Source organism: Ooceraea biroi, chromosome 12, assembly GCF_003672135.1.
Source record: "Ooceraea biroi isolate clonal line C1 chromosome 12, Obir_v5.4, whole genome shotgun sequence".
In the NCBI taxonomy this organism is placed as follows: domain Eukaryota; kingdom Metazoa; phylum Arthropoda; class Insecta; order Hymenoptera; family Formicidae; genus Ooceraea; species Ooceraea biroi.
Window position 1 is genome coordinate 13,071,686 of NC_039517.1, and position 16,113 is coordinate 13,087,798.

Sequence of the window (16,113 nt, forward strand, 5' to 3'; positions counted from 1 at the left end):
TATATAGTTAACATTTTTTTTAATACATATATTGCAGTTCATATTGTTTTGTAGAATTTATGATTTTCTTTATCATAGGTGACATGTGTATGTGAAGCTTTTTATTAAAAAAAAGTGTTTTTGTTTTTGTAGAGCTTCTGTCATATTAATGTGATAATTAAATTATAGTATATAGCACTATAAATATGTACAAACATTTTTGTTGTTTTAATTGAATTTTTGGACAATTGTTCAGGAGTTAAAAATACACATTTTTAATGCTTCACGATTATGTTTGTTCGCAGATCACACGGTATTGTGTCATTGGGATTATCGCCAGATACGAAGATTTTGATGGACGACCCGGTGAATACGGCAAAAGATAAAGACTCTTTTTCGTTAACAAATTCATCGGACACTCATGACATCGAGCACGTGACGCAGCAGCTGAGGCAGGAAGATAACAGTGACAGCGACGATTATGCCAATAGCGACAATTAATTTCTAGATAAATTCACTCGATGTAATTTTCGTTGATGAAAAAAACTACAAAACGAAATTTATCACGTAGTCTCGGAGTTTAAATTTATCAACTAACGGTTATTTCCATTTGTGCACTATTTGACATCTTTTAAGTCTGTCAATCGCGATTGTACAATCGTGAATGAATTGTGCTAGTATCGTGTCCTACATTCTTCGATGAAATTTTAGAGTGATCGAATGATGCATGCAGCTATAACGTGAATATTTTTATTCCCTTTTTTATTCCCAGATATAATATGCTTCTCTATTAACATGTATATTTATTTAGCAGAGTTCATTCAATATATTACACGATTGCATACAGTACAAATAGATATTATGTAGGATATAGAGATGCTGCAATAATACAGTATACACACACACATACTGAAGTATGTGTGTGTGTGCACGTCTGTGCTTGTGTGTGTATGTGTGCGTGTGTGTATGTGTACAGATACATTATACATTTGTAATAATGCACAGTCTGTTAGAAATCTAACCATCGCTGCCCGATCATGTGATACGTAGAATATTGTTCAATCGCATACATCGCGAGCGCCAGGATGTAAATAAAACGTCATATCAATCGTCGACTTTTCCCTTCAGAATTGTCATAATCGTTATTCAAAGCTTAGACATTACTTGAATTTTGGTTGTCCAATATGAATCCTCTACGGTAAAATTTCTACATATTATATATATATACATATTTGTGTGTCCGCAATATTATCAGTTTGGTGAATCTATAACATAGTTCAACAAAAAAAAACACCGGAGCAGGACTAGTCGTTTCTTATAGGTTTTTGGATTCGCTGAACACGAATCTGGTTTCCAAATTGCTCCATCACGTCACAATTTTGAGAAATTTACAATTAAAGTTGCAAAAAAGGGCTATTTTGACAAACTTCATCCTAGTGTTGAGCCCGTGCTGAGCTTGGCATCCGGTATGTGGAACAACTAGATAGAAGACAACAGAAAAATCAATAACAGGAAAATCGATATTGAAAAAAATGATTTGGTCTCCGGGTGAATTTTTGGTGTCCCGGGCGAGCCCCCAAAATGTGTCCGGGGCGATATCCGCCGCTACGCACACGCACTCACTTCTGCACTACACTCGCGCAACTCTCACCAGCGAAGGGAGGAAACTCTTCTCTTTATCAAAACTGCACTACAACTTTATTTAACGGGAAGAATCTCATGCGCTGAGAATATACGTCTGCACGGCACGAGGCCACGTCTAGATTTTAGATCTGATCTATTTATTCGTTGTTTATTCGCCCGGAGACTCCGTGGAGTCACGCATGGATCTTCGCGTCTTTTCTCGCAGCTGACCATCAATCAGCTGCTCCGTTATGTCCGGGTGGCCAATGATGAAGTTTGTCAAAATAGGCCTTTTTGCTAAACTTTAATTGCAAATTTCTCAAAATTGTGACGTGATGGAGCAATTTGGAAACCGAATTCGTGTTCAGCGTCCAAACAATAATAAAAAACGACTAGTCCCGCTGCGGTGTTTTGTTTTTTGTTGAACTATGTAATTGATAGCATTACTGCATGAAGTACAATTCTAACAAATTGTTTTTCAGTAATATATTCAGAGAATGCCCCAAAAATCCACACATTTTACAAAATTGCATAAATTTTTCAAATAAGTTGTTTAATGGCATGATGATTAATATTTTGTATAAAATTATACAAATTGTTATTGTATTTGCAATATCCTTTAATAGTTCTTATTATTATTATGTTATTATATTAGCAAGCTGTATCAAAGGAATAACATTTAGAGATCTTAACGAACGCGTATTTTTCACATAAAAATATGAATATACAACAATTATGTTATTAAGCAACTTGTTTCAACTTTGTACCATTTCATTAAAGTGCGCCAAGACTGTTGAGAGAGGACGAAACCTAGAGCAAGCAAGAGAGACAGAGAGAGAGAGAGAGGGAAAGAAAGGAAGATTGAAGGGGGGAGTAGGAGAGAAAACATTCTGTATAAGACATGAGCATAAATATGCTTTGTAAATAATTACATGTCAAAGAAAAATTTATAAAAATCGGAATAGTAAATTACTTATTTGTATGATGATGTTTCTCCTTACAAAAAGATTGTAAGATTGTAACAGAAATGGAATTAGCCTTTGAAGAGATTATCTCTTGTAACAAGATTGATTGTTATCCGTACTTGTATCATACACGAGATGCTTTTCGTTAATTAAAAAAAAACGGATACATGCTGATTTTTTAAGAAAAGAAGAAACGAGGAGCGAATTATTTTCCTACAAATTTTCACTCTCTTTTTTCATGTTGTGTGCTATTACCATATCTACTGTTGACAGTCATGATGGAACGACATATGTTTATAAATATGTGACACCACACCACACATACATACCTACCTACCTACATATATACATATTATATAATTAAAAATAATAATATATGTATATGATACTTTCTATATATTTAGCGATAGAATGACATTTATAAAATTGTCATTGTTTTTATTTCCTAGTCATGTTTTATATAATTACGATTATAAGCGGATGAACGTAACGTACGTTTCTTCGTGTTATGAATGAAAAATTTAGTTTTCTCCATTTTTACGTACGAAATGTTGCATTATGATATATTTAATTTGAATCTTGTCGGATGATAACTCTTGCTCTCTTCCCTCAGTGATTAACTGAGATTAACTCAGTGATTGACACTGACAGTATGCTAGACTATGTTGTAGTATTAAAGATATTCATATAAGTTACGTGAGTGACACATGAAAAGTCTAACGTACATATGTTTTAAGTTATATACAATAATATAGTAAAATACTATGAGAGTTTGTTATACTATTATTATTGTTATTAGATTGTTATTATGCCATTAGATTATGTTATTAGATTATTACGCGATATTTATATATTCGTGATTCTAATTTTTATTTCCCTTAAATCTTAAAGTTTTTTACGAAAGCGCCAATAATTCACAAAACAATTCCGGTAATAACAAGACTAAGATATTGTCCCGATCTGCAATCGATTTTAGGTTTGCAAACACGCCAATATCGCAAATTAATAGGATTTTATAAAAAATGAAACGGTTAATGATATTTATAAAATCAAATAGTATTTTATTCATTGTTTCATTATAAAAGTTACATTTTTAGAGATATCCTTTTTCCTTCTAATTGCTGTAGAGAAATTATTATTGAGAAATGATTATATATTTATGTATTAGACTGTAGAAAAATAATTATTACACATTAATATACATTATATATTGTTATACGACATCGTTTTACTGATACGTTTGCGAAGAAGAGTGTCATGTATAAACCAAAGAAGTAATGGTTGCCCTTTAGCATGAAGGACTGAGTGAAAGGACTAAGCATAAGCGTTAAGATATGCAGATTTATAATTAGAAATCACCATTATTCGAGAATTATCAATGGTATGTTACTGGTCCTCCGAGCAAATAATCGAAATCTTATCGAATATCAGCATCTCGTTAATGTGATATTTCGTTAATCATTACGTTTGCAGATACTTAAACGATGTAAGAACCTTCCAACGAATATTTAGTGATACGTATTAAATCCAGATAGAAGTTATTCAGAATTTTCAGAATTAGATATTTACTTTAAAAATTTAATATTATAATGTGATCAAAATATTCTTATTGATGATATTTAGCTCGGCTAATTTACGAATTTTTTTCACATCATTATTATTAAGAACTTGGTAGTTTTAACGCTATAAACCCATCAAATACATTTTCATATTACCTAGTTAGTTGAAGTAAAGCGTGTATCAGATAAACTGTGTTGCAAGTGAACAATAATAACGAAATTTGGAAGAGCTAATTTTGGAGAATTCACGTCGTATTTCTTCGGAGGGAAAGCTTCAAAGCCCGAATTTAAGACGGCTGAGCACATTAATTTGTCAAAAAAGTTTGTCACACAGCAATGTGTATGTTATGTCGTTGTATATTACGCTGATTGTCACGCCATAAATGCACTTCGAGCGCTCCAGATTTACCATTTTGATATAACAAAACGACGGAAAAACAAAATTAAAAATTCTAAATGTTAATTTGTTTGAAGTAAAAACTCTTGAAAAACTTACTTATAGATCTAAAATTATGAACATACGTATGTTTTATCAGTATACGTGTATTTAAAGGAAAAATTTATAAATGCCAGAGTACAATAATAATTATAATTTATCTTGCGAATACTTCGCAACTGATAATTATTTCTCGTAGAAAGCAAGTTTTAGAAAAGTTTGTATTTTACATATTTCCAACTTTTCGTGCCTCCGGTGATTTCCGATGATATTTTTATTGCATGGTTTTCCTTCGTATTCCATAATACTTTATAGTACTGTGAATTGCAATCGCAATTATATTACGAAAAATTATATATCGTAATAATTAGAGTGACCACATTTGCATTCACGTATAATTCGGAGATTTTGAAAAGACAAGTTAATTAATAAGAGCATTCAAAAATTACATATGAGGCTTTCGCATTACTATCAGTTCTGATTTCTCGATTGAAATCGCGTTCCCTGTCATTTTGTTTCCGACATGAATTTCATGAGCATTTCCCTTTAATTCTTTATCAAGGGCAAGAAGTAATCTGATACTGTAAAATAACAAAAAACGCGGCTTCATTCAGAAACCAAAACTAATAATAAGAACATTATTCTAAAAATCTAATTTCTTGCGTTGTTGTAATAAATAATAATGTATAAACAAAAAGAAATAACCAAGCGTTTCTTTTAAATTTATAATACACATGTATACTAATGTAACAAGTAATCTTATATATTTTGCAAATATATTAGAATAAAATGTAACAGTAATTTATTATGCATATACTTCTCTTAAACATACGTTTTATATTTCAACAACGTTTCAGGAATTCTTTTTTGTGCTTAAATCGTCAGCGAATTACTGATACATTGTATTCAAACTTAATTTTGTACATAAGTGTTTTGCTTGCTTTATTATTGCCACATTTCTATTTATTACGCTCATTACGCAATCTGGAAAAATAATAATACGAAGCAAGACTCGGAAATGAGACATAATAATTAAAAAATTCCGAACGATATTTAAATATAATTATCTTACTAGGAATAAATGCAGTTTAGAAGCGTCTTACAAATGTACAGTCCAAAATGTAATATTTATTGTAACAACAATTGAATGATGTTAGTAACTTTCATCACCATATCTGCTAATAATTATTGAATATAATATATACCCTGCTTATTATTATTTGCATTATTGTTGTACATATACGAGGACAATGCGACAAATCATTTTATATTCTACTTTTATTATCGAGGATCTGATGTTTTTTAATAAAGACAATGAGTTGCATTCAAATTGCATTTGTGTCGCATATATATTTGTATATTAATAATATAGCATCTAATTGTCGAGAAAAATGGTATCAAGATTTTAAGATTAAAGTGCAGTAGATGCACGTATAAATTTCGAAATTATTGCGGCATTTCGCAGCAAAGATTAAGAAATCGTTCGTATTTGATTCTTGAGTGCGATGCATATATCATTCTTTGGATGTGTTTATTAAGTATTAAATAAATTATTAATTAAATTATTAATTATTAAATAAATAATGAGGTGGTGTGCATAAATGAAAAAAGATAATCTTCAAGAGTAAATCAACATCACCGAAAAATTTGTATGGGAATTCAATTTTTATGTCATATTCTTACAGCTGATTTCAAGACTTCTTCACTATTTATTTGTTTTTTCTCGATAAATCATTGCTGAGATATAAAAGTTAACAGATTAATCCAGATTTAATCAGCTCACTATCTTAAAGTAATTACGTTTGAGATAAAGGAAAGATCTTGATTGACTTGATATGTTCAGTCCTTAAGCTCAGATCGAGCTCACCTTGAATTTTTTAAATATATTTTCTATTCTAATTCTACTTTTAGCGTATGAACAACGGCATAAACGTAGTACTAGTTTCTATTCTCCTTGGGATATTTTAACGTGAGTTCCCTTGCCTCTCACGATGGTGTGCTTTGTTATATAATTATGTATACCTCCTTGCCTTTCACGATTTTTCTTAGATTTAAAAATTTTAAATAAAATTTTCTTAAATTACAAAAGATGTTCAAAGACGTTTCCTTCAAAGATATTATATAATTTCCTCGAATGCATAACGCAAATTCTCTGCAGAGGCAAGAGAACTTACATTACACATAAATAACAAAGCATTGTGACAGGCAAGAAGATTCATGTTAGTAAAATACCCTAAAGGAATAGAAAATGTCCACGCCGTTGTTCCTGGATAGCACTAAAAGTAGAATTGGAATAACAAAATGTATTTAATATAAATAACTTCTCTATGTCGCCAGTAAAATCCCAAAGCAACGAATCCTTCTTTATTATTGACCACAACTGGCAAATACAGAAAATAATCGATCACAATCGTTTCGACCTTTATTTTAGGTCCTTTTCAAGTGATTAAATCATATAAAATGTTAAAGTCATTTTCTAAAAATCATCTTTTTTTTGAATGCATGAAATAACACACAATTTTCCTATAATGCGTAGAGGGCATTAATGAGCTTTTTGAAATTATTCGCTTCATATATCAATCATTCCTTTCACATTTTTAGATTGATGAATAGGTATTATATATATAAAAATAAATAATTTACAAAAGTCAACATGTCTACACAAGACTAATCTTATTGTTCGAGCTTTCTGCGTTTCAAAATATTTTTCATAATTTTACGAGAATTTTAATGTATTCTATCTGAACTTATGAAACTAAACAAATAAAACGTATGGCGCTCTAGTCATATAACTATTTATATCTTATAGTATTACTTGTATACACAATAAAACAATACTTACTAGATCTTATTACTTATAATATAACAAAAGGATGATAGTGTATAAAAGTTCAATTCCGGACGCCGGATTCATGATGCTAGCAGATGATATATACATATATATGTATATATTGTGCAGGTAACTTTTGTTGACTGTCCAAAGATGTGTCCAACTTATAATATAAAATATTATTTTATCTTTAATAGTACATTATATAAGAATCTTCATTATGATTATATATAGTATTACATTTTACTATATTTTCTGGATATTACATGTTTTCATTATAAAATGTTGGAATAAAGATAATAACGACGAATAACATGCAATTATATATTTACGTAAGTGACTGTGTCCTTTGACATATATTTGTATTTATTTATACATTTATTCATGGAAATTATAGTTGTTCTGTTCATGTATGCATTTCAGTATATCTCAATAAATCTCAATAAATAATATTATAACACGTTTATTATACATGCTTTTTTCTTTACATCATATACACACAAGAAAATTGTGCGAATCAATAAAAATAAATGAAGAAAGTATTGAAAAATATTGTACGCGCATTTATGTGAGTGTAACATTTGAATGTTGCGAATCTTCCGTTTTCCATTCGCGCTTATGTATGTGTGTTTGTATAAAAATGAATTGAAATATATCAGTTGCGAAAATGATATATCTAATTTATTAAAATTTGATTAAAGAGAGATTAAAACGGATATTTGCATGAATGGACAATAATAAAAATTAATTATTCACAGAAATAACGAAATTCATTTGATAAAAAAGAAAGTCTTCTTCACCCAGACTATATTTTCTGGAAAGTGTTTTCATTTAATGTCTTTAAAAGATACGATAATACCAAATTAATCTTCTACCTTACACAAAAAAAGTCACACACACACACATACAGAGTTTAAATAAAGTCACATTCAACGGATCATGTACTTGAAATAGTATTTTAATAGGAATAAATATACTATCGTTAAAATAAAAAAATGAATGATTTTTTTATCACACAGAAGTATGTTCGAATAAATACTACAAAAATTATATTTTTTAAATAATTTTTTAATATATTTAAGTATAAGGTATTCTTACTAAAACTTTACATGTTACGTGACAATACATATTCATGCAATGTTGTGTTGTACGCAGTGTAATAATCTATTAAATTTTAAATCACTTGATAGGAGTTGCAAAATATTTTCGTGCATTACTTGTGTATTTATTTTTATTATACGTGTTATCTTAAATATATATATATATATATATATATATGACGTACTTGTGTTATTGTTTAATACTGTTATAATATATTTGCTTTCTTAGAATATAACTTATACGGCTATTCTTTGCGTAAAAGATTGAAAAAAGCGCTGCGTTTTTTCGATAAACGAAATTAATTTATATATATTTCTTACTCATACGCGCATCACTTTTTATACATTAATAGGTAAGATATATACTACCTACCAATTATATTTATACTCTTTACTACCTATTGTATTGACTATGTGTCACTATGCAACAGTAAAATACTTTAATAATTTTTGCATTTTCTCTACACACTCTCTTTTCGAGTTCCTTTGTAAACACTGAAAGCTTAATCGCGTGATATATTGGTACGTGAATAAAAATATAAAATAAATAAAATGTACATATATTTACACGAAAGCAAACCAGTATATATATGTTGTATGCCTTACTGCCGCATATTTTATGGAGAAGTCTATATATATATAGCAAAAAAAGGTCTATTATTAAATAACGAAATCCACACATGTTCGACTAGAAGTAATAAAATACACCGTCATCTATTTACCGTAAGTACAACAGAATAAAAAATACTATTGTAATACTATTGTAGATCGTGATACATTTCCAAGCAACCTGTGCCTGAAAATGTCGGCGAGTGCGGCTTTTATAAATACAAATCGAGAAAATAAGTTACTTATTTCAAGAAATATCATCGGATTAAAATATACTAAAACTAGTTATCTATGCGTCAGATTACTATCATGAAATATACAGAATCATAAATTGTAATGATGCGTTTTGTAAAAGCAAGGGCATTCTATTGGGTTTACCGTCACATTAAGCATGTTTGAGAATTACAAAATTCTGTATTTTTGTGTGCACATGTGCATGAATTATTTTGTGTGTGTGTGTGAGTGTGAGTGTGAAGATAGTTTCTATATTATAATTTTTTAATTAAAAAAAAAACTAAAAAAATATGTCACATTTAAAAAATATTTAATTCAGCTACTATTATCTTTCTTTTTTATGCACTTAGTTTTATTTCTGCAACATCTTCCCGTAAGTCACAACTGTAATAAATGAAGTGTTGTGAGTGTTGTGAAATAAAAATACGACTCAACCGGTTTTATGTGCTTAAAACCAAAGTTCAAGGATAGTGACGATTACGTTCACGCAAATAACATAAAAAACTTGTAAGAAATTGTGCAATGCAGATACCATCCTCAAATTAATTGCTCTTAGATAAACTGCTCTTTTTTTGCAAAATATCTTGTCTTTGCAAAAATGATAACTAATTATAGAATATGAAAGATAACCAGATGACTTCAAATGCATGCTTGACAGTTCATAATAATAATAATATTAATATAATATAATAATATACTATATTATATATTATAATATAATATATTAATATAATAATAATATAATATAAAAAAATGAAAATTTCTGATTAGACTCAATAACGAGATGTTTCCGAAGTAACGTTACATAAATCTTGAATGCACGTCAAATCGCGCAGAAAGCACGTAACGCGCACACGATATTTCTACCGGAACACACCCGATGCACACGTTTCATTCGTTGAGGCTATCCACGGAATCAAGGCACAACTGCTAGTCTGCCTTCGTTCGAGAAGGTCGATATAGTTTCCGCATGTTTTTTGGAGTTAAAAAATACGTCTCGTCTACAACAATGCACAAGTTCGATAAAATGTCTTTTTTATTTCCCCCTTCAGCTTTCAAACAGTCATGCATTTCATATGTATTTTCCGCTAATGTAACTCTAGCTCGTACCGATATAGATCTATTACACGAATCTTAAATATCTTATTACATGAAACTTATCGTTAGAAAATTTCTAGATATTAAAAAATTACGTCTGCTGAAGTAGACTTCATTTTATTTTTGAAAAATATCCTCCTCGCTATCATCGTATCACAAATGAGTGGATGCTTTTTCGAGTGATTTTCTATTACCGTTTCGCACAGCACCAGTTTTTTCGCTATTATATAACGTCGAAATTCTCATTTCATTTGTGGAACGTACGTAATATCCTACGCAACATTCGACTTACATCATTATTATTATAAAACATACATGCGAGACGTGGGATATCGTATATAAAGATTTTTTTTTACAACGCTGCCAGGCTTCGGACACGCGCGGTGCGCAGACAGGTCCGTACGTAAATGTCATAGTATCGTGAATTATTTAAACTTTGATTATTTTATAAAATCGTACATGGTGTTTTACGCGACGTGTAATATAATAGTGAAAATTAATGGCCGTTAAATTGCTCGTGTGTCACTAAACAATAATCTAAATATCGTACGTAAGCAGTCGCAAGTTTGTAAAGTATTGCATCGTCTCCACGACAGAGAGGGGGAAGGAGAGAAAAAAGTGTGAGCGAGTGAGTGAGTGACTCTGTGTCAGAGAAAGATAGAGAGATCACATGACATTTAACATTACAGCTCAGAGATTTATTTTCACGTGCGTCCAGCATTTTATTAAAATTTACAGTGAAACACTTGTATTCCATAATGCTCCAAGTGAGGAAAACAAATCTATAAATCGATGCTACCGACAATTTTGCTTTCGTTATAAAGTTGTAGGACATATTGATTCATGAAAATAACTTGCAACTATCTTGTGCAGCGTAAAAAGTGTGATAAAACAATTTCGAGATTGCAAAACTTGCGAAAAAACGAGCGTGACGATGTCTCTCTCGGGGATTTGCGAATAGGTCAAAATTGGAACGCATTGAGGCTAAATCTAAAACGAGCCAACTTTGCAAATTATGCATTAATTATCGAGTAAAACTGAGCATTACAAATGATTTTTCTAACACGATTCAACAATTCCGCGCGTTTGATCACAATCGCGTGTTTGCGAACGTCGAAATGAAGATTTAAGGCAAGGAGATTTTATTGCGTTACTCTTGCGATTTGTTGTTGTTCGTTCTTTTCTAAACTGGACCATTGTAAATGCGTGAGCGTATAAAACTCTTCTTACCAAAAACAGGATAGTACGTACGCAAGCATACTGTAGTGTATATAACTAGACATTATGAAGAAGCAATGAAGGACTAGGAATCTTAACGGATCCTGATGTACTTTGGAGCCGCCTCTGTGTGACCCATTCGTGTTAAGAAACGTTCCATGCTTATAAAAATGTTCCAAAAGCGCTTCCTTCTCCACCCATCTGTCGTATAACCATTTGGACAATTGTTCCGGCTCACGGGGAACCTGTAATGATCACATTAATGCATCATCAGACGCGCGCGCGCGCGCGCACACACACACACAAAATGTGTGTGTGTGTGTGTATTTAGGATGTTTTATGTCAATCCACTTACCACTGAACTAGGAAAAACTCGGTAGAATAATACTGTCTCGCATGGAGGTCGTGAGCCAGTTATAATGGTAGGTAAGTCGAGTGGTTTACCTTGCGGGTACGCTATCGTTATATCGAGGACCCAGCTAATTTCTGGCTTAGCTACTGTCATATCTGTACCAAAAATCACGTGATCGGGCAAATTCGATAATAAACTCAATTTATATAATTTTCATAAATTTATATAATAAATTTATTAATTAAATATAATAAATTAATATAATTTTCATAAATTTGTATAATATAAATATGACGCTTCGCCCCAAAGATTAATATAATTTAAATAACAAATAAATAAAAGCTTAAAGCATGGTCGACAGTGCGTCAATCAAGAACACAAACATTCTATAATCGTACAGTCAAATCGAATTCTGAGAGTGAAAACTGTTTGTTCTGCTTCGAACTTCTATTTGCAAAATGTAATTTTACTTGGTCGGTTGTTTAACTGCTGATCCTGCGTGTCTGGTCCGAGAACATCAAATATCGTTTGCATAGCTCCTACTCTTGGCAGAGTTACATTTTCGAGGATGGGCAGGTTATTTTTCTTGGCATACTTCTGCGAGGTTTCTCGTCTCTTGCAGAGGAAACCTCCTTCTGGGAAAAGTACCATCCATTTTCTGTTGCGTGGTATGTAGGACTCCGTGAGATGTTTCTCCAATTGTTTTAAACTCTCCTCTCTTCGCTTACGACCCTGCAATTATTTCATATATTATATTAATTAATGCTGCCCCGGTGCGCTTATATTTAACGGTAAATAATTTATCTATATATTTCAAGATCTCTTTTTATACAATAACAATAACTCAAAATATAATATCTAACAATGTTTTGAATTTTTATCTTTTAATTGCAGAAGTTTTATCACATTCCAAGTCGCACTAAAACCATATTAACCCTTTCGCGCCCGATGTTTTTATAGAAACAATTTGCATCCAATTCACAACTTACTAAAAGTTTTTAAGGTCGCTGATTATGAATCTGTAGTCAAAATTTTTTAATTCAAAATGGCGGACCAAGATATAAAATTCTTTTAGATTTGAATAAAATTTATATTCCAAGGATTTTTGGGGTCGCTGATTTGAAATATCAGTTGTTTCCATGGGTACTTCTCATCAGTTGTTGAAAAATGAGTTTTACTCATTTAAATCCAACAAAATTTAGTCCGCCTTAGTGGATCCGCCACTTTGAAATTAAGTACCGATTTTTTTCATATAGCCCTCACAATGAGCCTAGAAAGAACCCGCTATCTTTATTTTTGCGAAAGATACGAATTTTTGAAAGACTGGTACCACCAGGCACGAAAGGGTTTAGAACACTGGCTGTGAAGGGAAATTGATACTTACTGATACAATAAAAAAATCTTGATGTAGTATAGAGACTATTCCGAAGTTGGTGAATTTGAATACTCGATCCATTATCCACATTAAATTAGGTAGGACGTTTGGTTTGGCGTTAAATGATGTCATTAACACAGGAACATCACCAGTACTCTGATGATTCGCTATAACTAACGTTTTCTCATTTATGATCTTCTGTATGTCATCACCTTGCTCTATTACTGTCAAACAGAAAGAATACAATTTAATATAGACTTAATTCTATTTTATTCTATCCGAATCTCAACATTGTACTTACTGTCGTAACCTGCGGTCCAAGTCCACATCGACACCATCGCCAATAGCCAATGAAAAAATAGGCCTTCGATTCGCCAATATACTTGAGGTTGATATATTTTTACTGGAAACAACAACATCATCCACACCACATATGTGGGTATGCAATAGACATTGTTTATTATCACAAATACTGTTCGAGTGACACATTTTAGGAGAGTCGACACGTTGCTGAATATCCTAGAAAACGTGCTTGGATTAGAATTATTCTTGTTATTTTACCATCTTGATAAACTCGATGTTTGTTAATACATCGTAGAAAGGAATCGGATTGATATAGCATTCAATATTTTAAGAATTTTGCACGAAATATATACTACCCAACAGATATTAAATATACATTTTTTAATGTCTGTTGCATATAAATCGCTATAATGTATTTGTGTTAGACTTTAATTCTTTAAGGGAGAAGAATATTCCATAAGTGTATCATTGGATATCAGCTTGTTTATTTGAGTTAATGTCACAATTCACAAATGTCTGATTTTAAGATCTATTAAAGAAAAAAGGTTTTTTAGATAGAAGTCATGCTCTCTTTTTGTCTTGCTCTATAAGAAATATAAAACTTAATAAGTTTAGTTATTATAGATATATTTATACACAATAAACATGTATATTATTTGCTTCTCTATCTATGTACCTCTATCTTTTTTATCATAGTAGAATACTTATATTATAATTAAAATTTGGCTATTAAATTAAATTAAATTAAATTGGCTATTAAATTTAAAAAACTTTTCTATATAATTCTGTTATGCAATTATAATATAGTATTAGGATTAATCAGATTAATTATAATATATAATACAAATCAAGTTGCATGTCATCTCAATATCCTTATGCATATTAATTTAATAATATCAATATAAAATCAATAAAGTGATGATAAATCTAACAATTGCATTTATCAGCATTTATCCTACTTGCCCAAGTAATATTAATGGATAGGGTGAAACCTTCAATTAATAGAAAAAAACTAAATAAAAACTTTTCTATATCATAAACACGATTTCTTAAAACAAAATACTCTTGAAATGAAGAATGTGCAAGGATACAGTTATAACAGCTCCGTACCATAAATTCTATAAAAATACAAAATATATAAATGATAAACACGCATTAATAATTTTTGTAGGATTGAGTAATGGAAGTTATCAACTCAATAAACTATAAAGTAGAAAACGACTTTTTCCTTTCTGATAAGTATTTAACAGCGATTAACTAAGCTCCGAATGCCTTTTCTCTTTAGATAAAATTTATCTTCGCGTATTTGTAAAAGTATCTGTGCGAACGGATGCATCTCTATATACCTCAAAATTTCGCGCACTACACGTACATTAAACTGCAACGATGCTACATGAAAATAACTAGATAATAATTAGACCGAACAATTGGAATTAACGAGCCACATGACCTTAGCGATAAGGTACGTTTGAATAGCTTATAGGCCCCAAGCATCCATCTAGCCGTGTGTCAATACATATACATGTATATTTCCTTCCTCCTTTTTCCCCCCATTCATTAGATTTTCACGCTTTCTTTCTCTACGCGATGCGAGGTTAGGTACACGCCTTTTTTCCGAAATCTAAATTTTTGAACGTCGACGCTCGTACATTTGCGCGAAATTCGTTACAACGTTACGTCGAGAGCGGCACGGTAAATGTCACATCGCGAAGGATCGCTTACCTGACGAAAATAGAAGCAGCGGCGGAGGATGTCGAGTCAGTCATTTTTGGGAGCCACCATCCGTTGCGGGAGATGAGTCGTGTGAGAGTCTCATACACTTTTTCCTCACCATAGCATTCCTTCATACGTAACTTACATAACGGAGAAGCATCATCGTCACTCCGGATGACAAACGTGACTTCGCGCGAATTGTTTACACGTCAGGGATTACTGCGACGCCGACATAAGTAGCCATGAACGACTCGACACGATCGCGCGCTCGATCCTCGCTCGTTTCGAGTTACGTTACGACTCGGCCTTGCCTCGAGCCAGCTCTGACATCGGCCGACCGCGTGACGTAGGTAAAAAACGTGCCGAAAGTCGCGAATAATTTACGTGCCTCCTTGTCCTTGATTAACTGGATTCTACATATATTTCTTCTATTGAAGAAATACGTCGTTCATCCCTCTCTCTCTTTCTCTCTTCCTTTCTTCCTTGCCGTGTATTTTCGCTCTATGCATGCAAAATCATTCGGTATGCGTAACCTACTGAAATGGCGAGCGGAGTCGACTCGGTTTAACTCGGCGCGCGTCGGCCCGGCTCGGCCCTCGGTGTACTTCGGTTTGGCTCGGTGCACTTCGGCCCAGTTCGATCAACGACAATTAGAAAAATTACAATTTGTAATTATACCTTCAAATGAAATAATATATAAAATAATTTCTTCGTTTTCC

At 31.7% G+C, this 16,113-nt stretch overlaps 2 protein-coding genes across 4 annotated transcripts in view; one reads left to right on the forward strand and one right to left on the reverse strand.

Moving 5' to 3' along the window:
* The window catches only part of LOC105282738, a 34,516-nt gene extending 26,662 nt beyond the window's left edge, over window positions 1-7,854 (forward strand). Inside the window, exon 12 of one of the 2 annotated variants that reach the window (XM_026974421.1) lies at window positions 285-7,854. In XM_026974421.1, the coding sequence (XP_026830222.1) occupies window positions 285-480 (196 nt within the window). In that variant the 3' untranslated portion in view covers window positions 481-7,854. The remainder of the gene's footprint in view (window positions 1-284) is intronic. The other variant, XM_026974422.1, reaches the window with a different exon arrangement.
* A 2,499-nt stretch (window positions 7,855-10,353) lies between these two features.
* LOC105282732 (acyl-CoA:lysophosphatidylglycerol acyltransferase 1) lies at window positions 10,354-15,918 on the reverse strand. Of its 2 annotated transcripts, none has more exons than XM_011344956.3 (6): window positions 15,404-15,918; window positions 13,680-13,897; window positions 13,591-13,602; window positions 12,474-12,734; window positions 12,007-12,158; window positions 10,354-11,896 (listed from the first exon to the last, which is right to left on the reverse strand). In XM_011344956.3, the coding sequence occupies exons 1-6, from the start codon at window positions 15,526-15,528 to the stop codon at window positions 11,660-11,662; spliced, it is 1,005 nt and encodes a 334-aa protein (XP_011343258.1). In that variant the 5' UTR covers window positions 15,529-15,918; the 3' UTR covers window positions 10,354-11,659. The 2 variants fall into 2 exon arrangements, with proteins under 2 accessions (XP_011343258.1, XP_011343257.1); XM_011344955.3 differs by having other exon boundaries at window positions 12,474-12,735; window positions 13,388-13,602; window positions 15,404-15,912.
* Between the last annotated feature and the right edge of the window lie 195 nt (window positions 15,919-16,113).

Excerpts from the sequence above, each read along its gene's own strand:
- LOC105282732 (XM_011344955.3), bottom strand. The coding sequence starts at position 15,528 with ATGAAGGAATGCTATGGTGAGGAAAAAGTGTATGAGACTCTCACACGA. Across the intron at positions 13,898-15,403 it reads GCTGCTTCTATTTTCGTCAG|GATATTCAGCAACGTGTCGA; the intron begins GTAAGCGATCCT and ends CACGTTTTCTAG. Across the intron at positions 12,736-13,387 it reads AAGATTTTTTTATTGTATCA|GGTCGTAAGCGAAGAGAGGA; the intron begins GTAAGTATCAAT and ends AAATAATTGCAG.